Genomic DNA, 26,334 nt, shown 5'->3' with positions numbered 1-26,334 from the left:
ATTACATTCTTTGACTACTCTGATGTATTATTAAATTAAAATAGCTCTATTGTATATTTCAGCTAATAAGAAAGCAGTTAGATGTATATATTTTCATTGGGGGAAAACAAACAAGAAACCAACAGGACAGGTAAGCTTCTGATTGATTTAGGTAATTTGTTTGACTTTTCAGAGTAACCAGCCTGTTGGATTGGTTTTACTCAGAAGCTAAGTGAAAGACATGAGAGTTGGGAAGAGTTTTTTTTTTTAATCATGCAGATCTTTACCAGAGCTGATTTCTTTCAGAATTTCTGTATCTGTAAATCATGAGAGGGCACAAGTATGAAATTACAAGAGGCAAAGCTTTGTTAATAAATGTAGAGTGCCTTAAGGTCATATAGGAGATCTCAACCACAGAAATTACTTTCATTAATTTTTGCATAAATTCCTTGTTTGCATTTTCATCTCTTGCCCATTTAATATTCTGAAACTTTGTGCTCCTATGATCAAAGTGCTTTAATGTTGTAGGCTATGCTCTGTCCTTTATAGGCTATTTTCTGTGAGCGTAGGTAAAGCTGCTTGGAGTGCAGGAATGTGTGAGGACAATTATATAAAATTACTTTTCCTCACAGAGGGTATGAATTGGAAGATTAATGATGAAAGTAGCTGCTTAGGGAGTTCCTGTCACCCTAAAGGTGACATTCCTTATTCCTCTGTTAATGTAATTGCATGTACAGTCTGGTGAGGGCTGCTTTTGGCTTTGCCATCTTCCTGGTCACTTCTAGCTTGATTTATAATTAATTCTGATCTGGATTCACGTCCCAAAAATATAGTAAGCCATTACAGAAATGAGCAAAATGAACATTTTAAGGAGGAGTTGGTCTTGGATGTGTCTATCTGTATTTATTTTTTATTTCTGCCTGTAAATTACCAGTATATACGTAGTGGGTTTAGTACTCTAGGACTGGGACTTTAAAGTAGAAGATTGAAGCAATTACTTTGTTCTTAATTTTGAATGACACTTTAATGATTGCTCTCCTGTTCAGTGAGTTCAATATATTTTAGGAACAATTTCTTTGATTGTTTTTCTTCTATTGAGATAATTTTGTTTGGTTGGAGGTTTTGTTGGAGTTTTTGGGTGTGAGTTTTTCCTAGGTTTTGGTTCAGTCTTAAAAGTAAAATTAAAAAAAAAAATAAAAATTTGCATTTCCCCCTAAGGGATTGCTTCCACTCCTGGGGCACACACTCCTTGTGGGCTCCTCCTGGGATGTGTGTGCTTGGCTATTGATACACATAAGGATTGCTGCAACCTTAAGGGTGAACGGTAGAAGGAATCACTGTTAGTAAACCTACTTATCAGATAAACTGTATGTTTTGTATATAATGAAATGCTGTCCTGGAAAGGGAATGCTGCACTGCAAAGGGAAGTTTTGAACGCATTGGAATCTGGGTTTAGAATCTTGCAGGGGAAAAAAAATTCTGAGGTTTGCCGTCAAAATATGAAGACTTCATTGTAATCCAGAACAAGACAGGGGAGTCACTGCTAGTGGTTGCAAAAGCAATTCTAGTCATGAAGATTTTGTTTACTGGTCACTTCAGTGTGTATTAAGAGAATCCCCTTTGTCATACGTTCAGTTGGCATCACAAGCCACAGTAAGCCCATTAACTATTTCCAAAGCAGATTTACTCAGCATATTTAATTATTTTAATGTATTTATTATCTTTTAAGTTTATTAAAAAAAAAACAACAAAACCACAATTTTTACAAAAGTTTGAATGTATTTATGTTACAATTTGAAAAAATAAATATGGAAGGGTAGTTAATAGAACATCTCTGATTTCCTCTTAGAGATTGAGTATTTTCAAAATATGTGGCAGTGATTGTGAGAAACTGTCAAACAGTTCAGACAAAGATTACCTCTCTGGTCACTAAAACTGTACTTCTAGTGGTAAACCTTTATTTATCTATATGTATTTGTGATAATTAGATATTATATAATTACAGTTTGAACTCTTCATAAGGATTTCTTCTAATGTACTTCATTTTTGGATTGTCTTGCTTTCTGTGACTTTGAGGAGCAGAAATGTGTCTGTTCAGGTAAATTACAGTGCAGCTGAGAGGAAACAGTTCCCAATCTGTATGTGTGCGCATGGGGGTGTATGTACAGACACTCCTGCGGGGTTTAGCGATGCCAACACCACGCACACGTAAGGAAGTTCTGCAGTAACTTCTGAGATCCATGCACTCAGGCAAGCCCTGTGCTCTGCAGCAGTATCTGTGTGGGCAGCTCTTGCCCAAAGTCCAGCTGCAGAACCCTTGACACAAAGCAAGAGGTCACTAGAGCTGGCTTTCCCATTAGCACTGCAGGGAAGTTGGTTACAACCTGAGGTTTTTAGCATTTAGATGTACCTGTGAGGGTGTGTGCAGCTTTATCCCACATCTGAAGAGGCTCAGCTCTGACACACTCAGCTAATGTAGCTGGTGATGGTGTGTGAAGCTCTTGTGGCAGCCTCTGAGTGAAGGAATGTTGGAAAAATGGTAGCTGCTCTAACTAGTGTAATTACAGTGGGGCATGTGGACATGGGACAAAAATAATGAACCCCTCCATGCTCTCTAGCTGGAGAATCTTTGTCATATATGTGGTCCACATGGCCTCTGGGCCACTGGCTGATAAACACCAGGAGCTGATAAAGGCTGATTGTTCTGGGCTTTTTGATCATGTTGACAGTTTACATGACCACAGAAACATCAAATCTCAGTCTGCCTTGGTCTTACACTGAGTACTCAAAGGTGGAAAGCACTTCCTTGCCCTAGTTTCATTCTGTGGATGCTCAGAATCTAAGAATTTTAAGACACGCAATTAGAATGTGGAAAGAATTATGGGAAATTCCTGAAATACTGAAGTGTAAGATAAAATTGCAATTAAATGTGATCGAGTGTTCATATCCTTTTTGGATGACTAGTTTGGATATTACTTGCATCACAGCAGGAAATAGGCCCCCCCTTTATCCCTCTTATTTTTTCAATTACGCTTTGTCTCATGTAAATATTCTGGAAAACAAGCTATTTTCTTTCAAGTGCTTACTGCCACTCAGATTTAGCTGTAACCTCTATGTGTATCTAATCACCACTCTTGAAGAAAAATTAGGGAAAATTTTAGCAACCAATTGATCCAGAGCAATTGTACAACTTACACAGAATATATGTAGGTGGACTAGAAAACAAATACCAAAATTTATTTCTTAGCATAACTAGTCTTCTGGACCCTGGAAGGAGATTATTTATGCTTGCACTTCATAGCAAAAACAAAAGTAAATCCTGTTGATAACACCACAGTCACCACTGATAATCTGTAGCAAGTGAAGAGAAATGTGAGTAAAGTCCATTAACCATTTACCATTAACCATCATTTGAAGGTGATAAGATAATAATATAAAAACCCCAACAATTTGGGGTTTTTTACCATGAATTCTGCAAATGTTGCTTTTTGGTTCTTGGCTTTAGGTAGTGCAGCTATTCACAATAAATATTGAGCACCCTAGATAGAGTGCTATAAAAAGATTTGGGATGGAAAGCAGGTGTTTGGGTATAGTCCAATTTAATTTGGGATAAAGAAGTTGTAGATTCAGGTGGCTCTCTATAATTTTTTTATTTAATATTTTTATTTGTTTGTTTGGGGTTTGTCTTGTTTTTGGTGTGCTTTTTAGTTTGTTTTTGGTTGGCTGTTGTTGTTTTTGGGTTTTTGTTGAGTGGAGATCTCACTTCAAGATTCAGTGTTGAATATCTGTTGGGTGTGCGGATGGCTGGCCACAAAGCCCAGACTTTCTCTGTGCCCTCCAGTACTGCAGGCAGTGGAGGGGCAGGTGCTGGTCTCCTCTCTCCAGGGACTAGAAATAGGGCACAAGGAAATGGCAGGAAGCTGCAACTGCTGATGTTCAGACTGGACATCAGGACATGCTTCTTCACTGATGAGAGGGTGGTTGGTCACCAGAACATACTCCTCAGGGAAGCAGTCCCCAAGTCAGGAGTTAAAGGATTGGATGACACCATGATATGGTGTATTTTTAGGTAGTTCCACAAAGAGAAGGGAGTTGGACTTTATGATTCTTACAGATCTCTTCCAACATGAGATATTCTATGAGTTGCTAGAAGAAGAAAAAATCTGTCCCCTGATGTGAAAGAGCTCGTTATGCAGAGGTGGATAGTCTGCCACAGTCTTCAGCAATGTTGAAGAACTCCCAGAAAGTAAAACTAGGAGATGAATCTTGATGTTCTCCACCTGATTTTCCAAATGAATGTGAAATCACCATCAATGAAATTTAAATATTTCTCTGAAGGATTAAGTCTGTTAAATCATCCATTTCTAATCAATGTGTACAATAAGAAGGGACTTCAGACATACAGATCAGGACTTACTTCCTTGTGATTTAGATACTTCAACATAATATAGAAATTTTCTGCAATTTATTTAAGTCTTCTCTTTAGAATTAATTAACCACAGAAGAAACAAATAAATAAGCCAAAGAGTAGAAGATGTAACTGAGAAAGGTTTGCAAGGAAAGGAATGTAAAACCTTTTTCATCTCTGTTTTGGCTAATTGCTTCAAGCACACACACATTTTAAATGCCTTAATCTTTGTATTAGTAGGCTGTAGTTCTAAAAAAAAAAATAAAAAAAAAAATTATAAATATTATTCTTAAAATTAGTAAAGGATTTGACCAAAATAGAATTGGCATACTAAAAAAAGGACTGCGTTTCTGAAACTTATGTATCACCATATCCACTGAGCACACAGACTGGATAAAACTCTGCTTTCATAGTTAGCTTAGAGCAGCCAAGCTTTGGCTGGCACTGGGTTAGTGAACTTTCCATGTGTAACACCTACACTAAATCTGAACACTGGTGAGCAAGAGAAAAAAGAAATCCATGATGTACTGATCCAGGAAATGAGTGTATAAGTGTACTGTGTATCTGCTGCTGAACATATACCCAATGTCATGAATTCTCACAGAAATACTGACAGAAGCAGATGTGAAATAGTGTGCTATTGGAGAAAGTTTGGTCTAACTGAAATAACTGTAGGGGTTAGGTGCAGCCTGAAATGTAAGGATTTATGACTTCTGTAAGAAAATTGAAGCATCATATTATAATACTGATTTTTTTTCTATAAATAGCGCTTTCTCCTTCTCTTTACCCAACCCACCCATGACACCCCACATGAGAATTTTATTAGCTAATTTTGCACTATTTCAGCAGCTGCTTCAGGATTTAATGGATACTTTGATCTAATATTACATCTTGCCTGTAGTTGACAGCAGCGTTAGCAGGACGGCATAAAACTTACCAGCCTCTTTCTCCTCAAAGTTACTATGTATTTCCAAATGCAGTACTCTGCTGTTACCTTCAGCCTGTTGGACTGTCGTGTTGTCTGTTTTCTTATCACAGAAACAAAGTGATAAACTGAATTACTTTCATCTCTGCTCCAACTGGTTCCTTTAAGGAGACGGTATGTGTAAGTGAGGTGAGCCCTGCGGAGAGATGGGGCCAGGAGCGCCGGCGTTCCCCGCCTGGCTCCGGGGAGCCTGGCTGGCCCGAGCCCTGGGGAGCCGTGGAAGGCAGCCCGGCGGGTGGAGACCTCTTCTAAGAGCAGAAATGGAGATGTCCTGGCTGTTGTCGGTACAAGCAGTGCAATTAAAATTGACCTGCATAGCTATTTTAAAGGTATTTTGTTTGTTTGTTCTTTTAATCTTTGAGACTACAACGAGCAGCGGCTTTCAGTGGCATGATCTATGATGCCACCTCCTCCTTTATTATGTGTTTACAGCCTTGGAGTGGGTAGTCAGACTTTGTATTTTCTCGCCTGGATCGGTAGCGGGCTGCATCTGCCGCTGCCCGGACATCCCTCCTCCTCTCTCCGCTCACCTCAGCTGCGAGCCGTGGCCTCCTTACTGAAAACGGCGGGGAAAGAGGTGCCTGGGGCCACCGCCGCGCTTGTCCCATTTCCCTATAGAAATGTAGTTAGGGAAGGTGAGGTACGCCGTGCTGAGAGGCAGCGCTGCTGCTGCCGGCTTCCCGGTAGGTGGGAGTGTAGAACTGGGTTGCAGATGCAGCCATCCCCCTCCGCCGAGGGAGAATTATTATCGCGTTTCAGGGAAGGGACATCGTGGGGACTCCCTGACACTTCTGCCTCTTGCCTAGTCCAGGAGAGCGTGTTGTAACGTGAAAGGAATGATTCTCCGTTGTAATCCATCCCTACTCTCTTTGTTAAAAAAGCAGAGAGGGAGTAAAAATTTAAGAAAGGAAGGAAAAAAAAAATGTCATGGAGAAGGGAATGAAGGTTTTCTCAGAAAACGAACACGTAAAGGAGGGAAAGGCTGACGGCGGTGTGGGCAGGGAGGAAGGGAGAACGCCCCGGCTGCCTCCCCAGAGAGCCCCCGCCCTCACCCGCAGCTGTCAGTGAAGGCAGGTTTTGCGGCGGGGGTTCCCTCGGCCCCGGAGCGGTGCGGTACCGGAGCGGTGCGGTACCGGAGCGGTACCGGGGCGGTACCGGAGCGGTGCGGTACCGGGGCGGAGCGGTACCGGGGCGGAGCGGTACCGGGGCGGTGCGGTACCGGTGCGGTACCGGAGCGGTACCGGTGCGGTACCGGGGCGGTACCGGGGCGGTGCGGTACCGGAGCGGTACCGGGGCGGTGCGGTACCGGGGCGGGAGCGACTGCGGGATCCCTGCGGCGCTGCCGGCCTCCGGGACTTGGCCTCCGGGGCTTCCCCTCCGGTCTCGCCCCGCTCCTTCGCGCCCTGGCAAACGACTACATTTCCCAGCACTTCCCTCTTCCGAGCGGGCTCTGCGGGGAGCCTCGCCGGCTCTCGCCATCTCCTTCGCTGGCAGGGGGCTCGGCGCGGCGGCGGCGGGGCGGAGCTCGGCAGCCCCGGCCCCGCGGCCCCGCAGCCCCCCCGCCCGTGCAGGCGCGGAGCCGGCGGCGCTCGGCGGCGAGCGGGGCGGCGGGCAGCGCCATGCGGGCTGCCTCCTGCCTCCTCTGCCTGGCGCTCGGCGCCCTGACAGCGGCCCCAGGTGAGTCGCGGTGGCGGGGCAGCGCCGCCGCGCTTGGGGCGGGGGCGGCGGGGAGGGGGGGACGCTGCGCCGAGGCTGCTGCGGAGCCCCGTGGAAACGGAGCCCCCGCTGCAGCCTGCGCGCCGGGGGCGAGGGCGCAGCCGGGTGACAGTGCCTCTCCCCTGCGCAGGAGGCGCCGGGCCGGTGACAGCGGCGGCGGGGCGGCGGGGCGAGAGCCCCTTCGCGGAGCGGGAGAGCATCAGGCCCCTGCGGCTGGTCTCCGGCGAGGGCGGCGGCGGGGCGCGGTGGCCGGCGCTGAGCACACGGGTGCGGAGCGAGGCGGCGCGGGCACAGGTAAGCCCGCGGCGGGGGGAGAGGGGCCCGCAGAGCAGGGCCGGCGGCGCGGAGCCTCGCCGCACCCTCCGCCGAGGGTGTTTGCACCGGCGGCGAATGATGCTCGGCGCTCGGCGATGCTCGGCCGGACGCGCGGCTCGGTTTCCCGCAGGAGCGCGGGCAGTGCCAGCCCTGTGCAGGGGCGCCCGGGTGCCCTCCCCGGCCGGCAGCGGGGCCCGGGCGGGCACGGCCCGCTGCCCGCGGCCGCCGGGCCACCCAAAATGAAAGTTGCGGTGCCTTTGCGACAGCGGGGCTTGAAACGCTGCGGCTTAATTTCGGCTTCTGGCTGAAGCGTGGGCAGGGTGGGTTTATGTTCTGTGGACTCGGATGTGGTTTTAAAAATAGAAATTATATATCGGAAGGGAATTGCTTGAAATGTAACGTATCATAGAATCATTAAGGTTGGGAGAGACCTCCAAGATCACCGATTAACCTGGTTATGTTAAAAACCACATTTCCGTTACATGAAGACTAATCCCTGTAACTTTTAGCAACCTCGTTTTGTATTAAAATACAGTGATTTTCTTCTTGACCACTTTTGCTTGAGGTGGTACATGGCTATTACATCTAAAGGAAAAAAAACATCGAGTCCATGTTGTTATAGATGAAGAACATAAAATCTGAGTATTTGAGGTAACTGCTGACATGCAAGATGAGTGGCAGGCCTCCATTTCCTCCTTTTCTAATTGGCTACTGTGTGTTTAAGAAACAAAATAGGTGATAAAATAGTCTCATATTTGTTTTTTTATAATCCATGAAGTGTAAGAACTGACAACTTGCATTCTCTTTGTGTAGTTAAATAATAATCAAGCTCCTCGTGTTAGAGAATATATATATATATTCAGATATGTATATATACATATATATACATATACATATATATATCATACATGTATATGTATGTATATATACATAGATATACAGAACATATGTATTTAGCTCTGAATGTAACTTTATGTAAAGATTTTTCAGATATGAAGACCATATTTACAGTGCAATGCTCTCAAAGTTCACAGTGCTTTTCTCAAAGAAGAAAAAAAAATCCTCTAGGCATTTCAGGATTCTTTGAAGACCCCCAGAAAGTCAAGTTCAAACACTTTGTGACATGTCTGTTTTAAACTTAGTAGTGGTTGCATTTGGCTGTACTATTAGGATTAAAATACTGGTCTTACAGAACAAACTGCTAATTAATGCATTTTGTTTTTCTGAATGTCTCAGCTTTCATTCACCACATCTTACGCTCGTAAGATTTTCAAGTCATCCTCATCTAGTTAAGTTGTAAGTATGAATATTAGTCTGAACAGAAAAGAAGTAATACAGGTGCTTTGAAAAGGGTTAAATACATTTATTTCACAACAGCCTCCACAGTAAACCAATCTTAATGTACAAAAGCTCTGATGTAAATGTGAAAGCAACTACAACTTTTCTTCCTGATCAAGAAGTTTCCCCCTGCTGCTTGAAATATTCCCTGTCTTTTCCATGGCATCTGATGGTTGTTACTCCTGGAAGGATACAGTAGCTGACAGTGCTTTGGACAACAAAAAATTGCCAAGCAGGCCAGAACGAGTGAAGCAGTACAGACTTTCTGTGATTCTGGCACAGAGCACGGTTACAGAGCATCCTAAGTGCAGGATATTGCATCCCTTGCCCAGGGATCTGAGTCAGCTTAGCGGTAATGGACCAGCAGCGTGGCTGAGTGTGCTTAATTGAAGATGGGGTAGGAGCTGCATTTAGGAGGGTACTCACCAAAGTTATGGACTAACTTCACAGAGTTAACTTTTATAGTGCTTTTGGGTGTCTGGTGCATGTCACATGAAGTATAAAGATTCTGGGTTCTGCTCATGCATGAAGAGACACCCATGCCTGCCCTGAGGCATGTAAAGAGTTGGGGACAGAGGTGTCCTCTACATCAATAACATTTCCATATGTATTTATGTATTTCATTATGTTTATGTATTATTAAATACACTCTGTTCTATCTATTGCTAATAGTCTTTGAATAATTGTATTTGAGAGTTAAAAAAGCTGGTCTTGAACAGAGATTTCAGACCAAAGCTATTGGCCTTCTGGATTAGTTAAGGGAGCATGCTTCTTTGAGGAGGTAAAAGCATTCAGAAAGAATCCCCGGTGAGTGAGTGAGCAACCATGCCTAGAAAAACAAAGATACTTGAATGGGAAGGTGCAGTGAGAGGACTAGTCAACAAGGCTGTAGTTGAACAATGTAAATGTAATGTAGTAAAACAATGTAGTTGTGTTTTGAATCAGATAAGGATAAAAGGAAGAGGGAGAGAGAGATAAGCTGGAGAGAAGGAAGTTGCATTAAATTGGATTGGTTTCATTTAATTCCTGGATGAAAGCTTTAGCTGCAGAAAGGGCAGAAGTTGAACAAGAAGGATGAAATGTCTGAGTTCAGAACTGCACAAAGGGAATGAAGATAATCATGCAGAGGAATGCAGAAGAAAAGAACAGCCTTCGCAGATCAGGAGTTTTAGAACAGGTTCATGATGGAGTTGAACCAGAGGACTGTAATACCAGAAAAGGGGGTGAAAGGAGATAATTGAAGGCAGAAGTGACTGGGAAGTGATGGATGGCAGATTTCTAAAAAAATAATTGTTTGTTTTCAGCATTTGTTGATGTTTTTCTCCAGCAATTTCCTTTGTTATGTTTGTTTTGGGGTTTTTGGGCCATTGCTGTCAGAGTTGAGTGACTTCTCTACATGCATGCTTTACTATTAAATGGTAAAGGAAATATTCTATATACTCATCTTAGAAACCCAGACTGTAATTCCCTAGAAAACATAATCAATGTGTTCACAATTGTAGTTGTCCAAGACTGCTGGACCTCAGAACACAGCACAAGGCAAATGTAGGCTATTACATGTTCATGTCATTAATGTTTTAATGTACAATATATAGTGGGCATTGGAAAATTCATGTGACTTTGGGTTTCTGCTTTTAGTTCCATTGCAGAGTCATTACTAGTATCTGTGACACTCCTGTATTTCAATTTCTCTGTTCCTCAAAGGGTACTTAGTGTATAGAATAATCAAGATAAGATATAGCTAAAAAGACATTAATATTATATTATCATTATTGCAAACCAGGATCTTAGCAATGGACACCTGATTTGCTGTTGCATAAATAAGTGTACTAGAAGATGAGAGTCCTCTATGTCAGGGACATTGAGTGAAGGCTAATCTTGTGTCTTTGTATTTAAAGAAGGTATGTTCCCACTTTGGACGTTTTTGAAGAACCTTTTAACCCTGTGCCTTAAGCCATATTTTGGTATTGTAAGAAGCACATGGGAAAGCACAAATGATATTTTCCTTTAGTCAATACTGTGCAGTCATGTTCTTTGTTAAAATGTGGGAATGTGTAAGCATCCCTCCCCAATGCCTGTATTATCATTATCCATTTTTGATACATCTAAGTGTTACATGGAAATTTGTGAGATTTGCTATGATTTCTTATTTCTAATAATTGTTTTCAGGGAAGCTTTGCTCTGTCATGCTGAGTTTGCACGGCTCTGCTTGCTCTTGGATTTGAAGTCTTCATTAGTTATTCAAGTGTTGCCTAGTCTTTGCTATTGGATTCTCTGATTTCTCATTGTCATACTCTAGTCTTCCAACAGGATATCCTTGTTCTTTGCAGGTGCTTCTGAACTTGTTGACTTTTGCTTTCTGTTCTGATGCTGTCAATTTCTTTTGGTATTGTACATTACTGTGTTGGGTAGCTCCAACGAGTAGTAATTTTTTTTTCTTTAAAAAAAGAGCTCGACTGTTGAGTGGCTTATAAAATATCTCTAGAATTTGTGACTGATGGATGGTGACTGTTGGAAAGAGAAGTGTCATGAGAAATTGCCTGATTAAAAAAATTCTTTTCTGCCTGCTTAATCAAATGATTTCTGTCTCTCGAAGAAAGTTAAGCAAAATTTTTTGATCATCCTAACACAAAACAAAAGGAAAGGAGGTTAAACTGGGAAAGGGGCTACAGTGAGTAATAACATGCATTTGGTTTATTGCTGAATTTGGTTTTCTTCCTGCCTTGTTGCCTCTTAAGGTTTGTAAGGCATTAGGCAAAATGTTTGTGATATTTTACTGTATGTTCAGTGTATGCAGTTCTGCAGTATGATAAGATACTTCACCAATGTAAGCAATATTTTATGAATATGTGAATGGTTATTAAAATATTCATACTCTTGATGCAGGTCCTGCCTTCCTGAAGAGGAAAAAAACTGCTGAAAGCTAAACTTTGCTAGTGTTTCAGCTTTAGCTGAAAGCTAGTCATTGTGTGTTGAATGATGTAATGGCATTGAGAGTATCCTTTGATTTCTGATGTAGGAGTGACTTTCAGGTACACCTTTTTATAAAGTATTCAAAGTGTGTTTTGGTAGGCAAAGAATATTTCAAATTCCTCATTTATCCTTCTTTGCAAGCTCATATCAGGAAAAGTCTTTCCCTGCTTGATAATGAGATTTGTTATGACAGTAAATGTTTAAGTCCAAAAAATCATCCAGCAAAAAATTTCTGGTAACTGCTGCTTCAGAGTTCATGTTGTTTTGTGTCATCTTCTCATGCTTGTGCCACAGCAGACTGGAAAGGAGAGATATCCCCAAAGCTGTGCCTTAGCCTCATAAAAAGGGCTTATATACACCCAAAAAGGATCTTAAAGGCTCAAATGTAACAATTTGTATAGAAAGTATTTTCCCAACATTTACTCCTTGACATGATTAGTAACTGCAAAGACAGAGGAGTGCTTTCCAGCTCTGGTGATGAATATATCTGCATTCACTCCTGCTCTCTGTTGGTGCCCCTGAGTGCAGGATCATACCAAGTATTCTTTCTGCCACAGTTTCACTGTGTACCTGTGTTGGAACCCCTAAATTGGCTAATCAGCTATGTCAGCTATAACACATGCATGGTGTACAAGTGTGTTGTGTCCTGAGCAGTGTCATGATAAACTCTGATGAGATTTAGCCATAGTTTAGCCATATTTTCTGGAGAAACTACATGTGAAGTTAAGATTCACTCTGAAATGTTTGCCACAAGAGCATTATGGACATACATGTTAAAAGGTCATGGTAGATATATTATCCTTCTGGTAGTCCAGGTCCCTTCTGTAGTTTTCCCAATAATCATACCAGTCTTTAAAACTAACTCAAAACTAACAACTTTTTTAGGGCTCTGCTTGTGAAAACATTATCACAGTTATCCTGTCAAACACTGCTTAAAGGTCAATCAAACTGTATAAAACCTTCAAAAGCCTGATAAGGTTCAGGTCTATAAATTGTGGGTCCTTCTAGCTAGCACTGGCTCAGTGCTTTTCCCTCTCCAATTAGCTCTGCTGAGGTTTGTGGTCCTTCCACTTGTTGCTGCCCCTGCCAGGTTTCTCCCCTGGAGAGGATGGAAGACAAAGATCCTTGTCTTCCACTCCCATGGGTTTAAGCCAAAGCTGCCTCTCCTCCTGAGCAGACTGCTCTTCTGCTTCATGGCAAGTAGCTCAGATGTCAGAAGATTTAATTGCCAGCCCAGGCCCATGTGTCTTCTCAGTCTGGATAACTGTGGATATAGAGGTTCAAGTCCAATACTGATCAAGACTGGACTTTGGTGCCTTTTTTTTTTTTGGTGTCTTCCTATGCAATCTATCTGTCTCTTCACCCACTGATATGGTTCAGTATTTTCATCACTAGGTAATATTTTTTCAGTATTGTTTTTTTCTAGAAATAGTATAATTTTGCTTCTTGCATGTTAACCAATACCACTGTATTCAACACCTCCAGAAATTACTGTGACTCCCATGTCTTCCTTTTCTCTAGTTTTGACTTATGTAATTTATTTTAAACAATGCCAAATTTGCTATGATTGTGTGTGGAAAACTTTCAGACAGGACAGCCTTCAGTGCCCCTCTAGTTACCTTCTTTCCTTTGGCTTGCCAGTGGTTCCCTAGATGGTGTGTGGTTACACTGTTCTGTGGGGATGTCTTTTGGAGCACATACAGGATCACAGATATCTGTCACATGAAATTCAGCTTTTCATAGCTGCAGATGCTCCGTGATAGCGCTCTTCTGAAGCCACTGCAATAGTTGCATTAATCTGCAGAGGACAAATCATTGCTGCAGGGCTGAACTGTGCAGTGGCAGCTGTGCTGAGCCACAGCCAAGCGTGGATGTGGAACAACATCACTCTCCTCAGATGGAAGCACGTTCAGTGCAGATGAGAGCTTTGGACACTGAAGATTACATCTGTGCAAGCTTTTAATACTTTAGTGGGAGGACTGTGTGAGGGAAGGATTATGTTTTTTCCCCAGAAACTTTATTGTTAATCATTGAGCGGCAAAAGTGGCTGAAGTGCACATACATGTGGTCAGGATGTGCTCTGCCAGGCTGTGGCATGCACTGCCATGATGGGGCTTGGCTGGTTGGGTAAATCCAAGTGGAAAGTCAGTGTCACCTGAAATGAAAGAATTAGGAAGAAATCACAAAAAGTGGCAAATGACGTAGAGCTGTTTTAACCACTGAGTCACGAGGAGTCCAGCTTCAAAACTGGATTCATTTAAAGTAAGTTAACTTCGGCACTGTTGCTGTGCATTCGCCCCCAGACAATGAAATTTGGTGATTCATCTGGTAATTTGACCAGCTCAGTTTTGTCTACCTATGCTAAATTCACTCTTAAGTCTCTCTTTCTTCCTTGTTTTTAAGTGAAATGGGTGTTACCAGACTAGAAAATTGTAGCGAAGGATATGATTTAGAAAAAGCATACTCCAGAATATGGTATTAATACAAAGTTTAGAAAAGTCTGTGTGGGTAAATGCCTTCTAATGAAAGTGTGATGTATAGGGATGTAGAGGCTAGAGCCCTGACTTCCAGCTCAAAAATTACCCAGAAGAATAGCAGTATGTAGGAATACACTCTGTTCCAGAAATATCTCCTTAGAGTATTTCAACTCCTGAAATTCTGTGGGAATGAAAAAAAATCCATCCATCAGTTGTTTCAGAAAATATATACAGTGAAAATGTTGATTCATTTTGATCTTCTTGGCTGTATCAAGGGAAAAAGGAGTTTTGAAATTTGCTTTTCTTGCACTTTTCAACTTGAAGCGGGACTTTGATACTTGAATGTAGAGGGTGAGTCATATTTAAAAAGTATTATCTGTGGAATTTATTGAGCAATGTATTGGCATGCCTAAGAGTCTGCAAGTTTTGTCAAGCTTTTGTTAGCCTCTAATGCTAACAGGATGCTGGTAAACTTTCTGTTGGTGCCCAGGGTCCATTCCTGGGAGAAGTTAACCATGTTGGTAGGCTTTAGGTGTCAAGGAGTGCTTGTTACTTCCAGTGGGCAGAGCTAATCTTTTGGTAGTAAGCTTTCATTTGTATGTAAACTGAATGTAAGACCAATTGAAAATTTTTGGAATATGTCACTGGGTTGCTGAAAAAAGGTTTGGTCACTGATACTGGTATAAAAGAGCAAAGTTAGTGTGGACTCTTTTTACTGCATTTGAATGCTTTATTTGTAACGTGAAGGCAGCTTAATGGTGGGTTTTTGTAGGTTTTGCTCATAGTGGAACTCTTTACCTTCATTTCTGAAGACTACAAGAGATGCTGAAAAGGGGGCCTTTAAATGTTATTGGTTCCCTTCAGAGCTTGGAAAACATGTAGCTAAAATGACCATCTGCTTCAGCAAGGAAATGACTTCACTCCTCCCAACTGTTGGACCCGTTGGGTTTTACTTCTTGCCTAAATGGCGTTCTTGGACAATAGTTCTTTCTCCAGAGAGATGACACAGATAAAGATGGGTTCATGCCCAGGGGCTGCCCTTGTTTTGTGTTCTGTCCTCCTGCAGATGGGTGGTGTGTTGGTTGTTTGCCTCTCATGCTGCAGCTGTGCACGAGTAACATCCCCTTTGGGTTCTGCCCACTTGAAACTGCCAGGGAGAGGGGTATTTTACTGAGGACAGATTGTCCTTTTTGGAGTCCTTTCTCTTTGATCTCATGTTTCTTCACAAGGTGGCTTTCCCCTCTGATTGCAGCAAGGTTGGTGCTGGGCTGCTGAGTGATAGAGTAGTATTTTTTCTGACTCCTAGACATGCCAGTACACTGCTTTTCCTGTTAGATCTGGCTTTCTGAAAACTACAGTCTCTGTGGGGAGCAGTGGAAACTGGTGTTTCTGGGTCACAGGGTGAATCTTTGTTTGGCCTGCTCCCTGTCTTAGTTTTAGAAGTGTCATCTTCAATGGTCATCAATGTTTTGTATAAATTATAGCAGGAAGATTCTGAACTTTTGAAATTTTCATTCATGACTTTCCTTAGTTTTCTATATGTAACCCTGTACTTGATTAATCACACTCATAACAACCTATTTGATCATAATTTCCCTAGCCATTAGTATTTGGTGAAGAACTATTTATGAACCACATAGACCACATTTATGACCACAAGGAACTGGGCCTTGGCACCACACTCTAGCTGATGTTGTTTAGCTCTTCCTGTGCTCCACCCTTACTTGGCATGGAGAACAGATGGACTAAAAATGAGCATGCATCTGTTAAAATATTTTCTTATTTCTAGCTTTTCCTCAGAATAAACAACTGATTTACTAAATGTTCCTCAAAGAGGTAGGTGTAAAAGCATTTTCATACAACCATGATCCTGTTCTGCAGTTTTTTCATTAAATAAACTCCGCCCTGCCAAATGCCCCAAAGATATTTAGATTTATGCATTGGATAAAAAGAGAGAGCTTGCACGAACAATGTCAAATAATGATGATTAATACAGTAAATGAGTGCCCATAAATATTATGAAAATGCTAGGGAAAGTAAAAAAAGAGATTTTGCAGTTGTTTAATATGGATATGTGGATCCAGTTCAGTGATACTGAACTTTTGATTAAAATTAGGTATTTTCAAATGGTAATAGAGAAGGCCTGAGGAACTAATGTCGCAGTTATATTTTATTGTGTATTTTTGAAAGAAGATTCTTTCACTTGGGATACTTATTTTTAATATTAGACCTAGGCTTATTTCTGAATTTTTTCTCTTAGCAAAATTTTGATTTTTTTTTCTTCCCAGTACCCATGAAAAAGTAATTTTTGAACAGATTTCATATTTTACATAAAACAGCAATATACTGTGTAGCTCTGGATTTACTGCAACAAAATCAAGGCTGAAAATTGTGTTTTTAAAGTGTGTATGTTTTATGTCTCCTTTTACAGAGTGCTAATTGGCACTGTATTTCTCTAGCATAAATTTATTTGTTATGATTATTTTCAAAACAGCAAATGTAGGTAAGTCTGCATAAAATTTTTAGTGTATTTTTCATTTAATTTCATGAATATATTTATTTTGATTTCCCACCGGCTTATCCATGTCCTTAATGAACTTAAGATAACTGATTTCATACACACTTAAGGGATTTTCAACAAGCTGAAGTTTCTGTTCTATGACATGGGGGGGGAAAATTAAATTATTATCTAAGGAATCTATTATTTTGTAAATGTGACTGACTCACCAAATGTCTGCTATAAAATCTCATTGTTATTACAAGCTCTGAAGAACACTTTTAAAGTTTTTACTTCCTGTAACATCCTGTATTATTTTATCTCTTGATTCTCTTGATGCTTTTTTTTCAAGACTACAAATTTGATCAGAATCTTTTAATTAGAAACTACAATGCTATATATAGTAGTAAATAGAAATTTTTTTTACATCAAAGGGCAAACATATAAATAGGATTTTCTCCTCAATTTTTTTATGAGACTTTGTTCTTTTTTGACAGAAATTTTTGTGATCTCTTCCAGCAAAGCTTATTAAAAAGTATCTAAGTGCTTTATTATGGATACTTTTCATGAAGAAACATGTTATGAAGAATTGCACATTGTATCACAACGTTTTTAATTATTTTTCCTTATTTTTTGAGGAAAAATACAAGTCATCATGTTACTGTGCTGCTTTCAATACTCATCTAATTATATACAATGTGAGGAAAATGCCTAAATTTTTCCATTTAAAGTTCTTGTTAGTTTGATCATTCAAGAAAGTGCATAGCTTGTAAATGTTTCACTGGTGGTTAAGATATTTGCCTGATTTGAAAAAAGAATCCTTGAAATATATTTAAGGTTACCTCTGGAGCAGTGCACTGATGTTGACCTGCAGTGATGTGCGTTGGTTGTAGTCAATGTACATTTGTTTTCCTTGCAGATGCTCATTCTTTGGGGCCGGTTTCTGGAGAAAGCTGATCCCCAGCAGCGGTACCGAAGGGACATCATTATTCTGTTGTGTTTCTTTGTAGTAATAAATAGTCATATTTGGTACTGATTGTCCATCTCCTCTATTACTGCAGTGATCCCTGAGGCATGGAGCAGGTGATTTAAAATAATTGGAATCCCATTGCTCTTGGTTTGGCAGGAAGGTTTGCATACCACTTTTGTTTTTGTAGAATTCAAGCTTTTAATCTTTGGATAAAATGTCTTTGTGCTTAGTGATTTGAAATAATCTTTTCCACTCCATTTACTCTTGATTCCCTTCAGACATTCACTGACATGCTTAAACTTCACAATCCTTAACAGAAGCTAGCACTGCACAGTTGCATTAGGTGCATGGGATGCTTAGTATTTTCTGTAGCTGGCCATGCAGGTCAGTGCAATTTATGCACCACTAGAAATTGCCCCTGAAGTACTGCAGCTAATTTCAGAGCTGTTACAGGTATTTTTCTTCTTCAGTTGCATGACACAAAAGTTTCAGACCTTTTTGATTGTGTCAGAGGCATTGCATTGAGCTCTTCCATTAAGTTGTTCGATTCTCCTTTCCTGGCTCTTGTTCATGTTCTGCATTGAGTGCATCTTCTGGTCTCCAGGAGCTCCCCTTTTATGACTCAGTTGTCAGCCACTGGTGTGTCAAACGGATGGTTGTTGCAAAAGCCTTATGTTTTCTAAGAGAGTTCTGGGTTTGAGAACTGGATGACGTAATTGATTGTCTTGCATCAGTGGTCTAGAGAAGCCTTTGCAGGTGTCTTTCTTGTTACTTCTGTTTGACTGAGCTGGTATAGATGGAAAAGTACTTATTTCCTCTCTTTAGGTTCTTTTATTGACATGTCTATGACTGTAAACTCCTTTGCAGCTGGCCATTTTACCTATTCACTGAGTGAACAGATAGATGTGCTTAAAGATAATGCAGGGCCATGACTTTTTAAAATCCATTTCTTCATTTTGTGGCTCTTAACCAGACCTGTTACCCTAAAAATGCATTGTCTGGAATTTTTAAGGTGCTGTATTTTGTTATGGTGGATGAGATTTTTAGCTAAAAAGGGGAGCCTGTCTTCTTCTTCATTCTCTCTTGGGTGTCCCCTCCGACTTCTTTCTATTGCATCTACTTTGTGATTTATTTAGATCAATTTATTTGTCTGACGGAAAACCGGCCCGCTCCAAGTGGTGGTTAATTTTCTGCTGCTGATCTGACTTTCTGGCTAGCAAGAGCTGACAAGGGTGAGCTGGGGGGAACACATGTCCAGCATAGGGCAGAACTGTTCTTTTTTTGGCAGCAGCCCACGGTGTGCTGTGTGATGGTGCTTTACAAACAAGTATCAGGAAGGGATGCAACTTCTGGAAGGGGATGGGTTTTTCAGCCTATCCTGAATGTCTTGGTAGGTTTGAAATACTCTTGAGATACTTTTGATTGCACTTGAGCTTGAACTTAATGGTAAGTTTCTGGGTTTGCATCATGTGTCTTGGGGAGCAGTTACATCTATGTAATGTTTTTCATATTAATATATTCATACATATTTTCTCCCTTAAATCCACATTAACGATTTCTGTCAGGGAATAACTCTGGTCCAGGGTCACCTTAGATATATATTAGCTTGTAGTTGCTTGTCTTAGAGATGTGTTCAAGAGAGGAAATCTCCCAGACCAAATCGATACGGTGCAATATACCATAGCAGTTAAAAGCCAAACCAAACCGATACAACAGAGTCATTTTTGCTCTTATGGTCTATGAAGTGGATGTATTTTAATGACAAATGTTACATTGAATATATATACATTTAGAAGTCCAAATTAGGCTTTTCATATTCCTTCTTACTCACTAATTCTCTTCTGGTACCAGCATATGGTTGTACAGGAGACTTGGTTATACTCTGTATAGAGATCTAAATGATGGCATATGTAGCTATGTTGTTAACAAGCAGGAATAATAAATAAAATGCTGTAGAATGTTCTTTGCATTTAATAAAGTAATGATGAGAATCAAAAACCTGGGCTGTCATTACTCCTTTGATCAGAGAGCAGTTGTGGCAGTGCAGGTGGATGAGTGAAGGTTAGCTGAGGTTAGCAGATGGGCTGCAGTGGAACAGGGGAATGACAGAACTGCCATTGGTCCTTTGTACCTTACTTGATTCCTGGCCTGTCACATCCTGTTTGTGAACAGCAGCCTGAAAATTCACATCTACCGAGAGAGGATGAAATTTTAAAATCATTCAAAGCAGACTCTGCTGCCTGAGAGGTAGAAAAGAAACAACAATGGTAATGTGATGATTTGTTGATGATTGTTTTTGTTGTATTTGTGGTTGCACGAACTGCTGCAGGCCAGAAGCTGCTAAGGGATGGTCCTGCATGTGGGTGCCATATGTGCTGTGGGTGTCTGTACATTCTGTGGGTGTCTATCATCGCACATGCCAGCTGGAAGTGTATTTTTTTGTGTTTGTTTATTTGCTTTTTAATTTTTTTAATGCTTTTTTTTTTGATAGAAAGTAGGCTTTTAATATTGATGGTAATTAACCACCTATTACCTGATAAGGTAAACTACGTGTAATGTATATATATTCATTTGGTCAAAAACAATACATTTGTTCAAAAAATATGATAAATTATCCAGAAATTACAACAACCACTCAGCAAAGACCTGGTGGCCTGTGTTACAAAGCAGGTTAGACATAGTGGGGATGGACAAAAGGATATTTGATACTGAGTTGTATCTATTGAGGTGCCTTCTGAGGAGCTTTCCAGTTTTACTGCATCCTTCTGAAGTGTCATGTAAATGTGTAGAGTTTTTGTCATGCAATTTTGCATGCATCTCCACAGGAGTGACACAGACAGGCATTTTTATAGAGGGTCCTCAGCCTGAGCATCCTCTAATAAGAGAAACTCTACTGACTTCTGGGTTTTTTTTAAAGGATTCATCTGTTTGTGGATATGTATTATGGTTGTTGTCTTTTTTGTTTATAAATACTCATGCTTATATATGTAGACATAACAAGAAAATTTTGCTGTAGGGCAACTATAAGATATAATAAACAAAATGTCATGATTCCCTCAACTTTCCTTTTCATTGTTGCTGTTCCAAGGAACCTCGTATTCTCAGATCTTCTGGATTCAATGCCTATTGAAAGCTTGCCAGTAGTTTTAGAAAGAGTGAATTTGATGATTCACATTATCCAATCCTGTTCTGTGTTTCCCAGAGTTTTCAATTAATCATTTGTTGCAGTTTTACTATCCTCTATTATATTCATTTGGAGAAGTGTACTTTAAGTGTAGTCGTAAGTGGTTCTTCAGCTTTTCCTCTTAGGTCCTCTGACTACATGCTCCAAATCTTAATGTGCACATTTCAATGGAAACAAAATAGGAACAAAGTTGATACTGTTCCAAAATGTCTCCAAGTAGCTTTCCTTATTAATTAGTCCAATAACATGGCTGTTCTGTTTCTTGTGTGTTTTCTGGTCTAGAAACAAGTGTTGCATTTCTATTGGATAGCTGAGTATTTTCTTCCACTAACTACTAGAATTAAACTCTGTTTCTGGCAGTTTGGGAGTCATGAAGCTCTCCAGTGCTTGCCCGCTATAGGATTGAATTAAAGGAACTGGTTTAGGGAGAATATATGGTAAAGAAAGGAAGGAAGCAAGCAAGATGCTTCCCTACCACCCATTTTTCTTTGGTTTTATTAGCTGCTCAAGGGTTTGGAGTTTTGGGAACCTTTTAGAGGGTTGTGAATCAGAGCTTTACAGAAAATGTAGCTAATTATATTTTAGCCCATTTCTATCCCCTCACTGTATGAGAGCCTGTCTGAATGAACGGTTTCTTTCAGGCAGTGTTGGTGAGATTTGTGAGAGTACAATTGTCTGCCCAAGCCAGTAATGTCTCAGCTGTCCTCTCTGGTCTGTGTCCAGAGCCAGTGTAAGGAACATGTGAGGCAGGGGAGGTCTTACTTCCCTTTGCTTTGTTTTGCCCAGGGTGGAGGTTTGAAGAGCTGTTTCCTATGGTGTAGATGGGTTAAGGTGGGGGGTTACTCTGAGTCACAGATTGTATTGCTGGGAATTCTTGAGTAAGTCTCATAGATTCAGAGAACTGTTTTTTTTATTCATTATCCTAGACTGCTTTTTCTGTTTCAATGCAATTTTATTTGGTTAGTGACATATTTATACTTACTGTGTATATATTGTCTCTGCATTCTCAAACCAGTACAAAAGGTCTTGCCATGACTTAATAATAATTCCAGTCTTTTCCATATTGCAGTCTACCCACATTGCTCGAGCCAGCTTCCAGGTTGATGCTTTTGGATCATCTTTCATCTTAGATGTGACACTAAACCAGTAAGTAATGACTGTATCTTATACTACATTTGTCCGAGACCTGGTGCCTGTGAAATGGAATTTTCCAGTGGAGTTTTTAGGGGCTGTATTATAGCAAAAATACTATTTCAGGTATTGAGTTAATTTGTAGTGGTATGTTTTAGGTTCTTTTACTTTCTTAAGTAGCATTGTAGGCTTTGATATTCCCACTGTTACTATTTGGCAGCTATTCTAGTATAACTAACATTTTGGTAGTATAATTTGACTTTGCAGACTCACTGAATGGCTCAGGTTGGAAGGGACCAGAGTGGGTCATCTGGTCCAACCTCCCTGCTCTAGCAAGGCTATTCTACAGCATGTGGCACAGGAGTATCTCCAGTGAGGGAGACTCCACACCTCTCTGGATAACCTGTCCCAGTGCTTGGTCACCTGCACAGTTAAGTTCTTCCTCATATTCATGTGAAACTTCCTGTGCACTGGTTTCTGCCCTTTGCCTCCTGTCCTATTGCTTGGCAGCACCAAGAAGAACGTGGTCCATCCTTTGGGCACCCTCCCTTCTGATACTGACAGACACTGGTGAGGTCCCCTCTCAGCTGCCTCTTCTCAAGGCTGAGCTGGCCCAGCTCTCCCAGACTTTCCTCCTAAGAAAGATGTTTCTGTCCCTTAATCATCTTTGTTGCCTTCTGCTGGACTTGTTTCAGGAGCTCCGTGTCTCCCTTGTTCTCGGGAGCCCAGAACTGTTCACAGCACTGCAGGTATGGCCTTGCTTCTGCCAGTTTACCATAAAGGCAAATGACAAACTTCACACACAGCCTTCTTGGGTATTAAAAGGTGGATTTGCCAAAAACTGGTAGCTCTGAGCATTTTAATAATCAAGCATTAAGTACCGAAGATGCATCAATTGCACAAGAGCTAATCCTCAAAAAACAATGAGTACTGTGGAATGAAGTTTCTCCAGATGTGTTTATAGCCTTTTGGAACAGAGAAGCATTATAAGGCAGTAGCACTGTGAACTTCAGAGTGCTACTCTGAAAGAACAAATAATAGAAACTTAGTGAAATCTGGTGTGTGGCTTTCACTAATGAGTTTTTGAAGTAGTCTTTTAGCACTGCTGTTTTAACATAGGAGTTGCTTTGCTTTTCCATCCTGAAGTGAAAAGAGAATAAATAATAGAGTAAATAGAAATGTTTTGTTAAGTAATTCAGCTCCTAATAATTGAACACAATGTTTTGTGGTTTTGTTTAAGAGTTTGCATGCAATTGATGCAAGTTTTTCTGCTGTAAAAATGAACCGTTCAGGTTGCAATGACACCCACTCAAATTTCAGGTTTGTTTTTTCAATTGTAAATATACTTGAAACAGTGGCAATTTCTTTACATGCATTGACATTAGTTGAAGAGCAAGTGTGAATGCTGGTTACAGACAGTGGAGACACTGTGCTGGAAGGAGAAGGGAAGAGGCTGGTCTAGTAGTAAGATTCTTTAACAACTGTATTTTAAAACAGTTATAGAGGAAGAATTTCCTGCTGAAAAGCACCAAATCCTCAACACTGAAATGTTTGTTTGAAGTAGTAATTTTGTATACATATTTATACCTTACTGACAGTAGGCTGCAGAAACTTGCTTTAATTTGGCAGGTTAATGGTGTGGTCACAGTTTCTAAAAGATCAGTATTGCCCTTACAGTATAAATTTCAGATCATCTTAAAAAAAAGTAAACACATTAATAATGGTCTGTGAAAACAGAAGTTAAGGCTTTGATTTTATGAGCTGCAGCTTTGTATGTATCAGAAACGTGTAGGTAGAATTTTTTGTTTATGCACATGTGCACATAGACACACAAACATATGTTTAACATTTTATTTGTTTTGAGCTGAGTGCCATTTTTATGTCATTCCTTTATTGTCTTGGATGATATTGCACAAGTATGTGTATGTAAATCTGCCAAAATGCTTTCTTATTGTACTAAAGGTGCTGAAATCCAACTTAATATTAACTTTTCTTGAAGAGCTACACTTCTTATAATATGAAAGAAGTTCTGTCACAAATTGTCACAAAAAGAAGGTTGCAAGGAAATCAAGATGTTTGGCTTCTATCATAATATTTAAATCAACTTTGAAACTACCTCTAAAATATCATGTAAAGATCATCAAATATAAAGAGGGTCAGGAATACCAGAGTAATATTTAAAATGTATTTTTTATTATAATTCCAGTGAAAAAATCTTTCATTCAGAAGGTTGTAAATATTTTTTTTTTCTTTTGCAGTTCTTACTCTCCATATTATATTTTGTGTGTATATTTAGACCATAGTAGCTCTATAGTTGAAAAGTATTTAAATTCTTGTAAGCAGCAAGGTTCAAGATTTTAGTTATCCTCTGGAAAAAAGATCAGTTTAGTATTCATAACCGAACCTCTGCTAATATCTAAAGCATGCTGAAACCCTGAATTGAATTTTACCCTGTGGTAAACTTAGCTCTTAAGTGTAATACACATTTGAGAAATGTTAAAGGAGGTATGGGGGACACAGGGGGAGAAATAATTTAAAATACATAGGTTGTAAGAAAGGAGGGACACTTCTTGTCTATGTCAGTCTCCTTTCTTTCAGTCCTCGTGTTGTTTAAAGCTTAGTGTACCTGAATACATCTGGGCATCATCTGTAGTTACAATATCAGTGGAGGTCAGTCACAGTGAAAGTGTTCATTCTCCCATACGGTTCCCCAATTTATGGAGGAAAAAAAGTTCAAAATTAAAATGAGAGTAACATGAGTAAAATGAGAGTAAGAAACAAACAAAAAAATCAAATTAAAATATGTTCCTGACTCCAGATGTTTGTCTGCAAATATTTTTTCTTTTGCTGCTTTCCATGTGGGCATTATTTTTTCTATTTTAAAATCCTTGTTTTGATCTGTCAGATTCTCTGTTCCCTCTGCTGCATTTGCCTGTGCTGTTTTATACATACTCCTGTTGTGTACCCTATTTTATTTTAGATTTTGTTGTGCTTGTGTATTTTCCATCTGTGTTCTTACTCAGTTCTCTAGTCACACATTCCTTTGTCATCTTTTCCATCAGGAATAGTTGTCCACTCAGCCACCACCATAGGTACTGCACAAATTTCTTATTTTTCTTTAACCATTTCCTTGTCAGCTTTCTGGACACTCACAGTCAAGGCTGGCAGAAATGTTCAAGGTGTCCTGCTTTTCTCTCTTCCCCCATTGCCTGATACTTTCTGTTTTACCTCTTCCCTTCACTTGCTACTATTGATTTAGGATGTTAGTTGAGGCAACTTTCCTTTCTTCTGCCACCTCCCACAACAGTGGCCTGCAACCAAAGGCTTACTGATTTCTGCAGTGAAACAAGAACAGATACAGGAACTGGGCAGGAAAATAAAGAAGTGGACCTTACACCAACATTTCACACATCAGGGAAACTGGGGCCCAGGACAGGAGCATTCTGCAAGTCCTGGATGCAAGTGAGAGGAAGGAAATGAAAAAATTTCCAACTGGCATTAACGTGTGGCAGTTTAATTTAACACTGAAATCTGTGTAATAATCAAATTCTTGCTTATTTTGGATCTCAACCAGTCATGAATGCATATTTGTTCACATTAAATGCAGATATAAAATATGCTGGAGTATAACCTGTAATGGTAATAAAAAGTAATAATAAGCTGTTAAAATCACTGTGTAGTTTCCTTTTATTTTCTTTCCCTAGTGATGGTGGCATTTTCTCCATATACATCACCATTCTTTCCCCCTCCTTTTTCCTCCAGAGTTTCCATAGTGTTTCTACAATGAACTTTTTTCTAGGATACAGTGTTTCTTTTTAACTTGCCTGTTCAACTGTCTGTAGCATTTACAAAGGAGCTTTCAGATCAAATCAGCTGTATTTTTTAAAGGTTCAGTCCCTTAGGCAGAGGTTAGGGATGCATTAGTGGCTCTGGTGTGTTTATGAGTCTGTTGCCTCGGTATCCTTATGCGTTCAGGGCTGCATCTAATGGAGCTGTTTTCTCTGGCCATCCTGATCAGTGCTGCCTCCAGCAGCGGCAGAGCAGGTGCTGCTCCAGCCTTCCCACCCTCCACAGGTGTCCAGCTCTAGCCAGTGACCCAGACCTGTGCAGGAGGCACGCAGAAATGAAGTGTGCTTCCTCATTTCCTTATTTTAATTCCTTCCCCTTAAAGTTTTTAATGCTATGGTGGCATCTGTGGCTCAGCAGATGCCTGTTTCTTTTTTCATGCAGAATACTACTTCTTGGATGTGGTCACACAGCCATCTTTACACCCTCATCTTGTGCTGTAACTGTGATTAAGAAGCAGAACTCATCAGGACATGGGATGCAGTTCCAAAAGCTTCTTTGAATCCCTTTTGCTC

At 40.4% G+C, this 26,334-nt stretch overlaps 2 protein-coding genes across 15 annotated transcripts in view; one reads left to right on the top strand and one right to left on the bottom strand.

Annotated features, from left to right (window-relative positions):
- Nucleotides 1-3,680: 3,680 nt before the first annotated feature.
- On the bottom strand, nt 3,681-6,854 carry LOC147655910 (uncharacterized). The gene is made up of 2 exons (XM_086858470.1): nt 6,425-6,854; nt 3,681-6,239 (listed from the first exon to the last, which is right to left on the bottom strand). Exons 1-2 carry the CDS (start codon nt 6,849-6,851, stop codon nt 6,175-6,177), a joined length of 492 nt encoding a protein of 163 aa, XP_086714596.1. The 5' UTR covers nt 6,852-6,854; the 3' UTR covers nt 3,681-6,174.
- A 75-nt stretch (nt 6,855-6,929) lies between these two features.
- The window catches only part of ADAM22 (ADAM metallopeptidase domain 22), a 124,930-nt gene continuing 105,525 nt past the window's right edge, over nt 6,930-26,334 (top strand). For 10 of the 14 annotated variants that reach the window (XM_086858352.1, XM_086858419.1, XM_086858386.1 and 7 more), the window contains exons 1-3: nt 6,930-7,049; nt 7,219-7,382; nt 21,912-21,988. In XM_086858352.1, coding sequence (XP_086714478.1) covers nt 6,992-7,049; nt 7,219-7,382; nt 21,912-21,988 — 299 coding nt within the window. In that variant the 5' untranslated portion in view covers nt 6,930-6,991. The remainder of the gene's footprint in view (nt 7,050-7,218; nt 7,383-21,911; nt 21,989-26,334) is intronic. The other 4 variants (XM_086858408.1, XM_086858375.1, XM_086858429.1 and 1 more) reach the window with 3 other exon arrangements.

This window comes from Cyanistes caeruleus, chromosome 1 (assembly GCF_971803275.1).
Source record: "Cyanistes caeruleus chromosome 1, bCyaCae1.hap1.1, whole genome shotgun sequence".
NCBI classification, from domain to species: domain Eukaryota; kingdom Metazoa; phylum Chordata; class Aves; order Passeriformes; family Paridae; genus Cyanistes; species Cyanistes caeruleus.
This window is presented reverse-complemented; position numbering and strand designations above follow the sequence as displayed.

Bases quoted from the DNA above. Each gene is read 5' to 3' on its own strand.
- LOC147655910 (XM_086858470.1), bottom strand. From the start codon at position 6,851: ATGGCGAGAGCCGGCGAGGCTCCCCGCAGAGCCCGCTCGGAAGAGGGA. The intron at 6,240-6,424 runs GTGAGGGCGGGG...TTTTTAACAAAG, and splicing joins GCCTTCACTGACAGCTGCGG to AGAGTAGGGATGGATTACAA.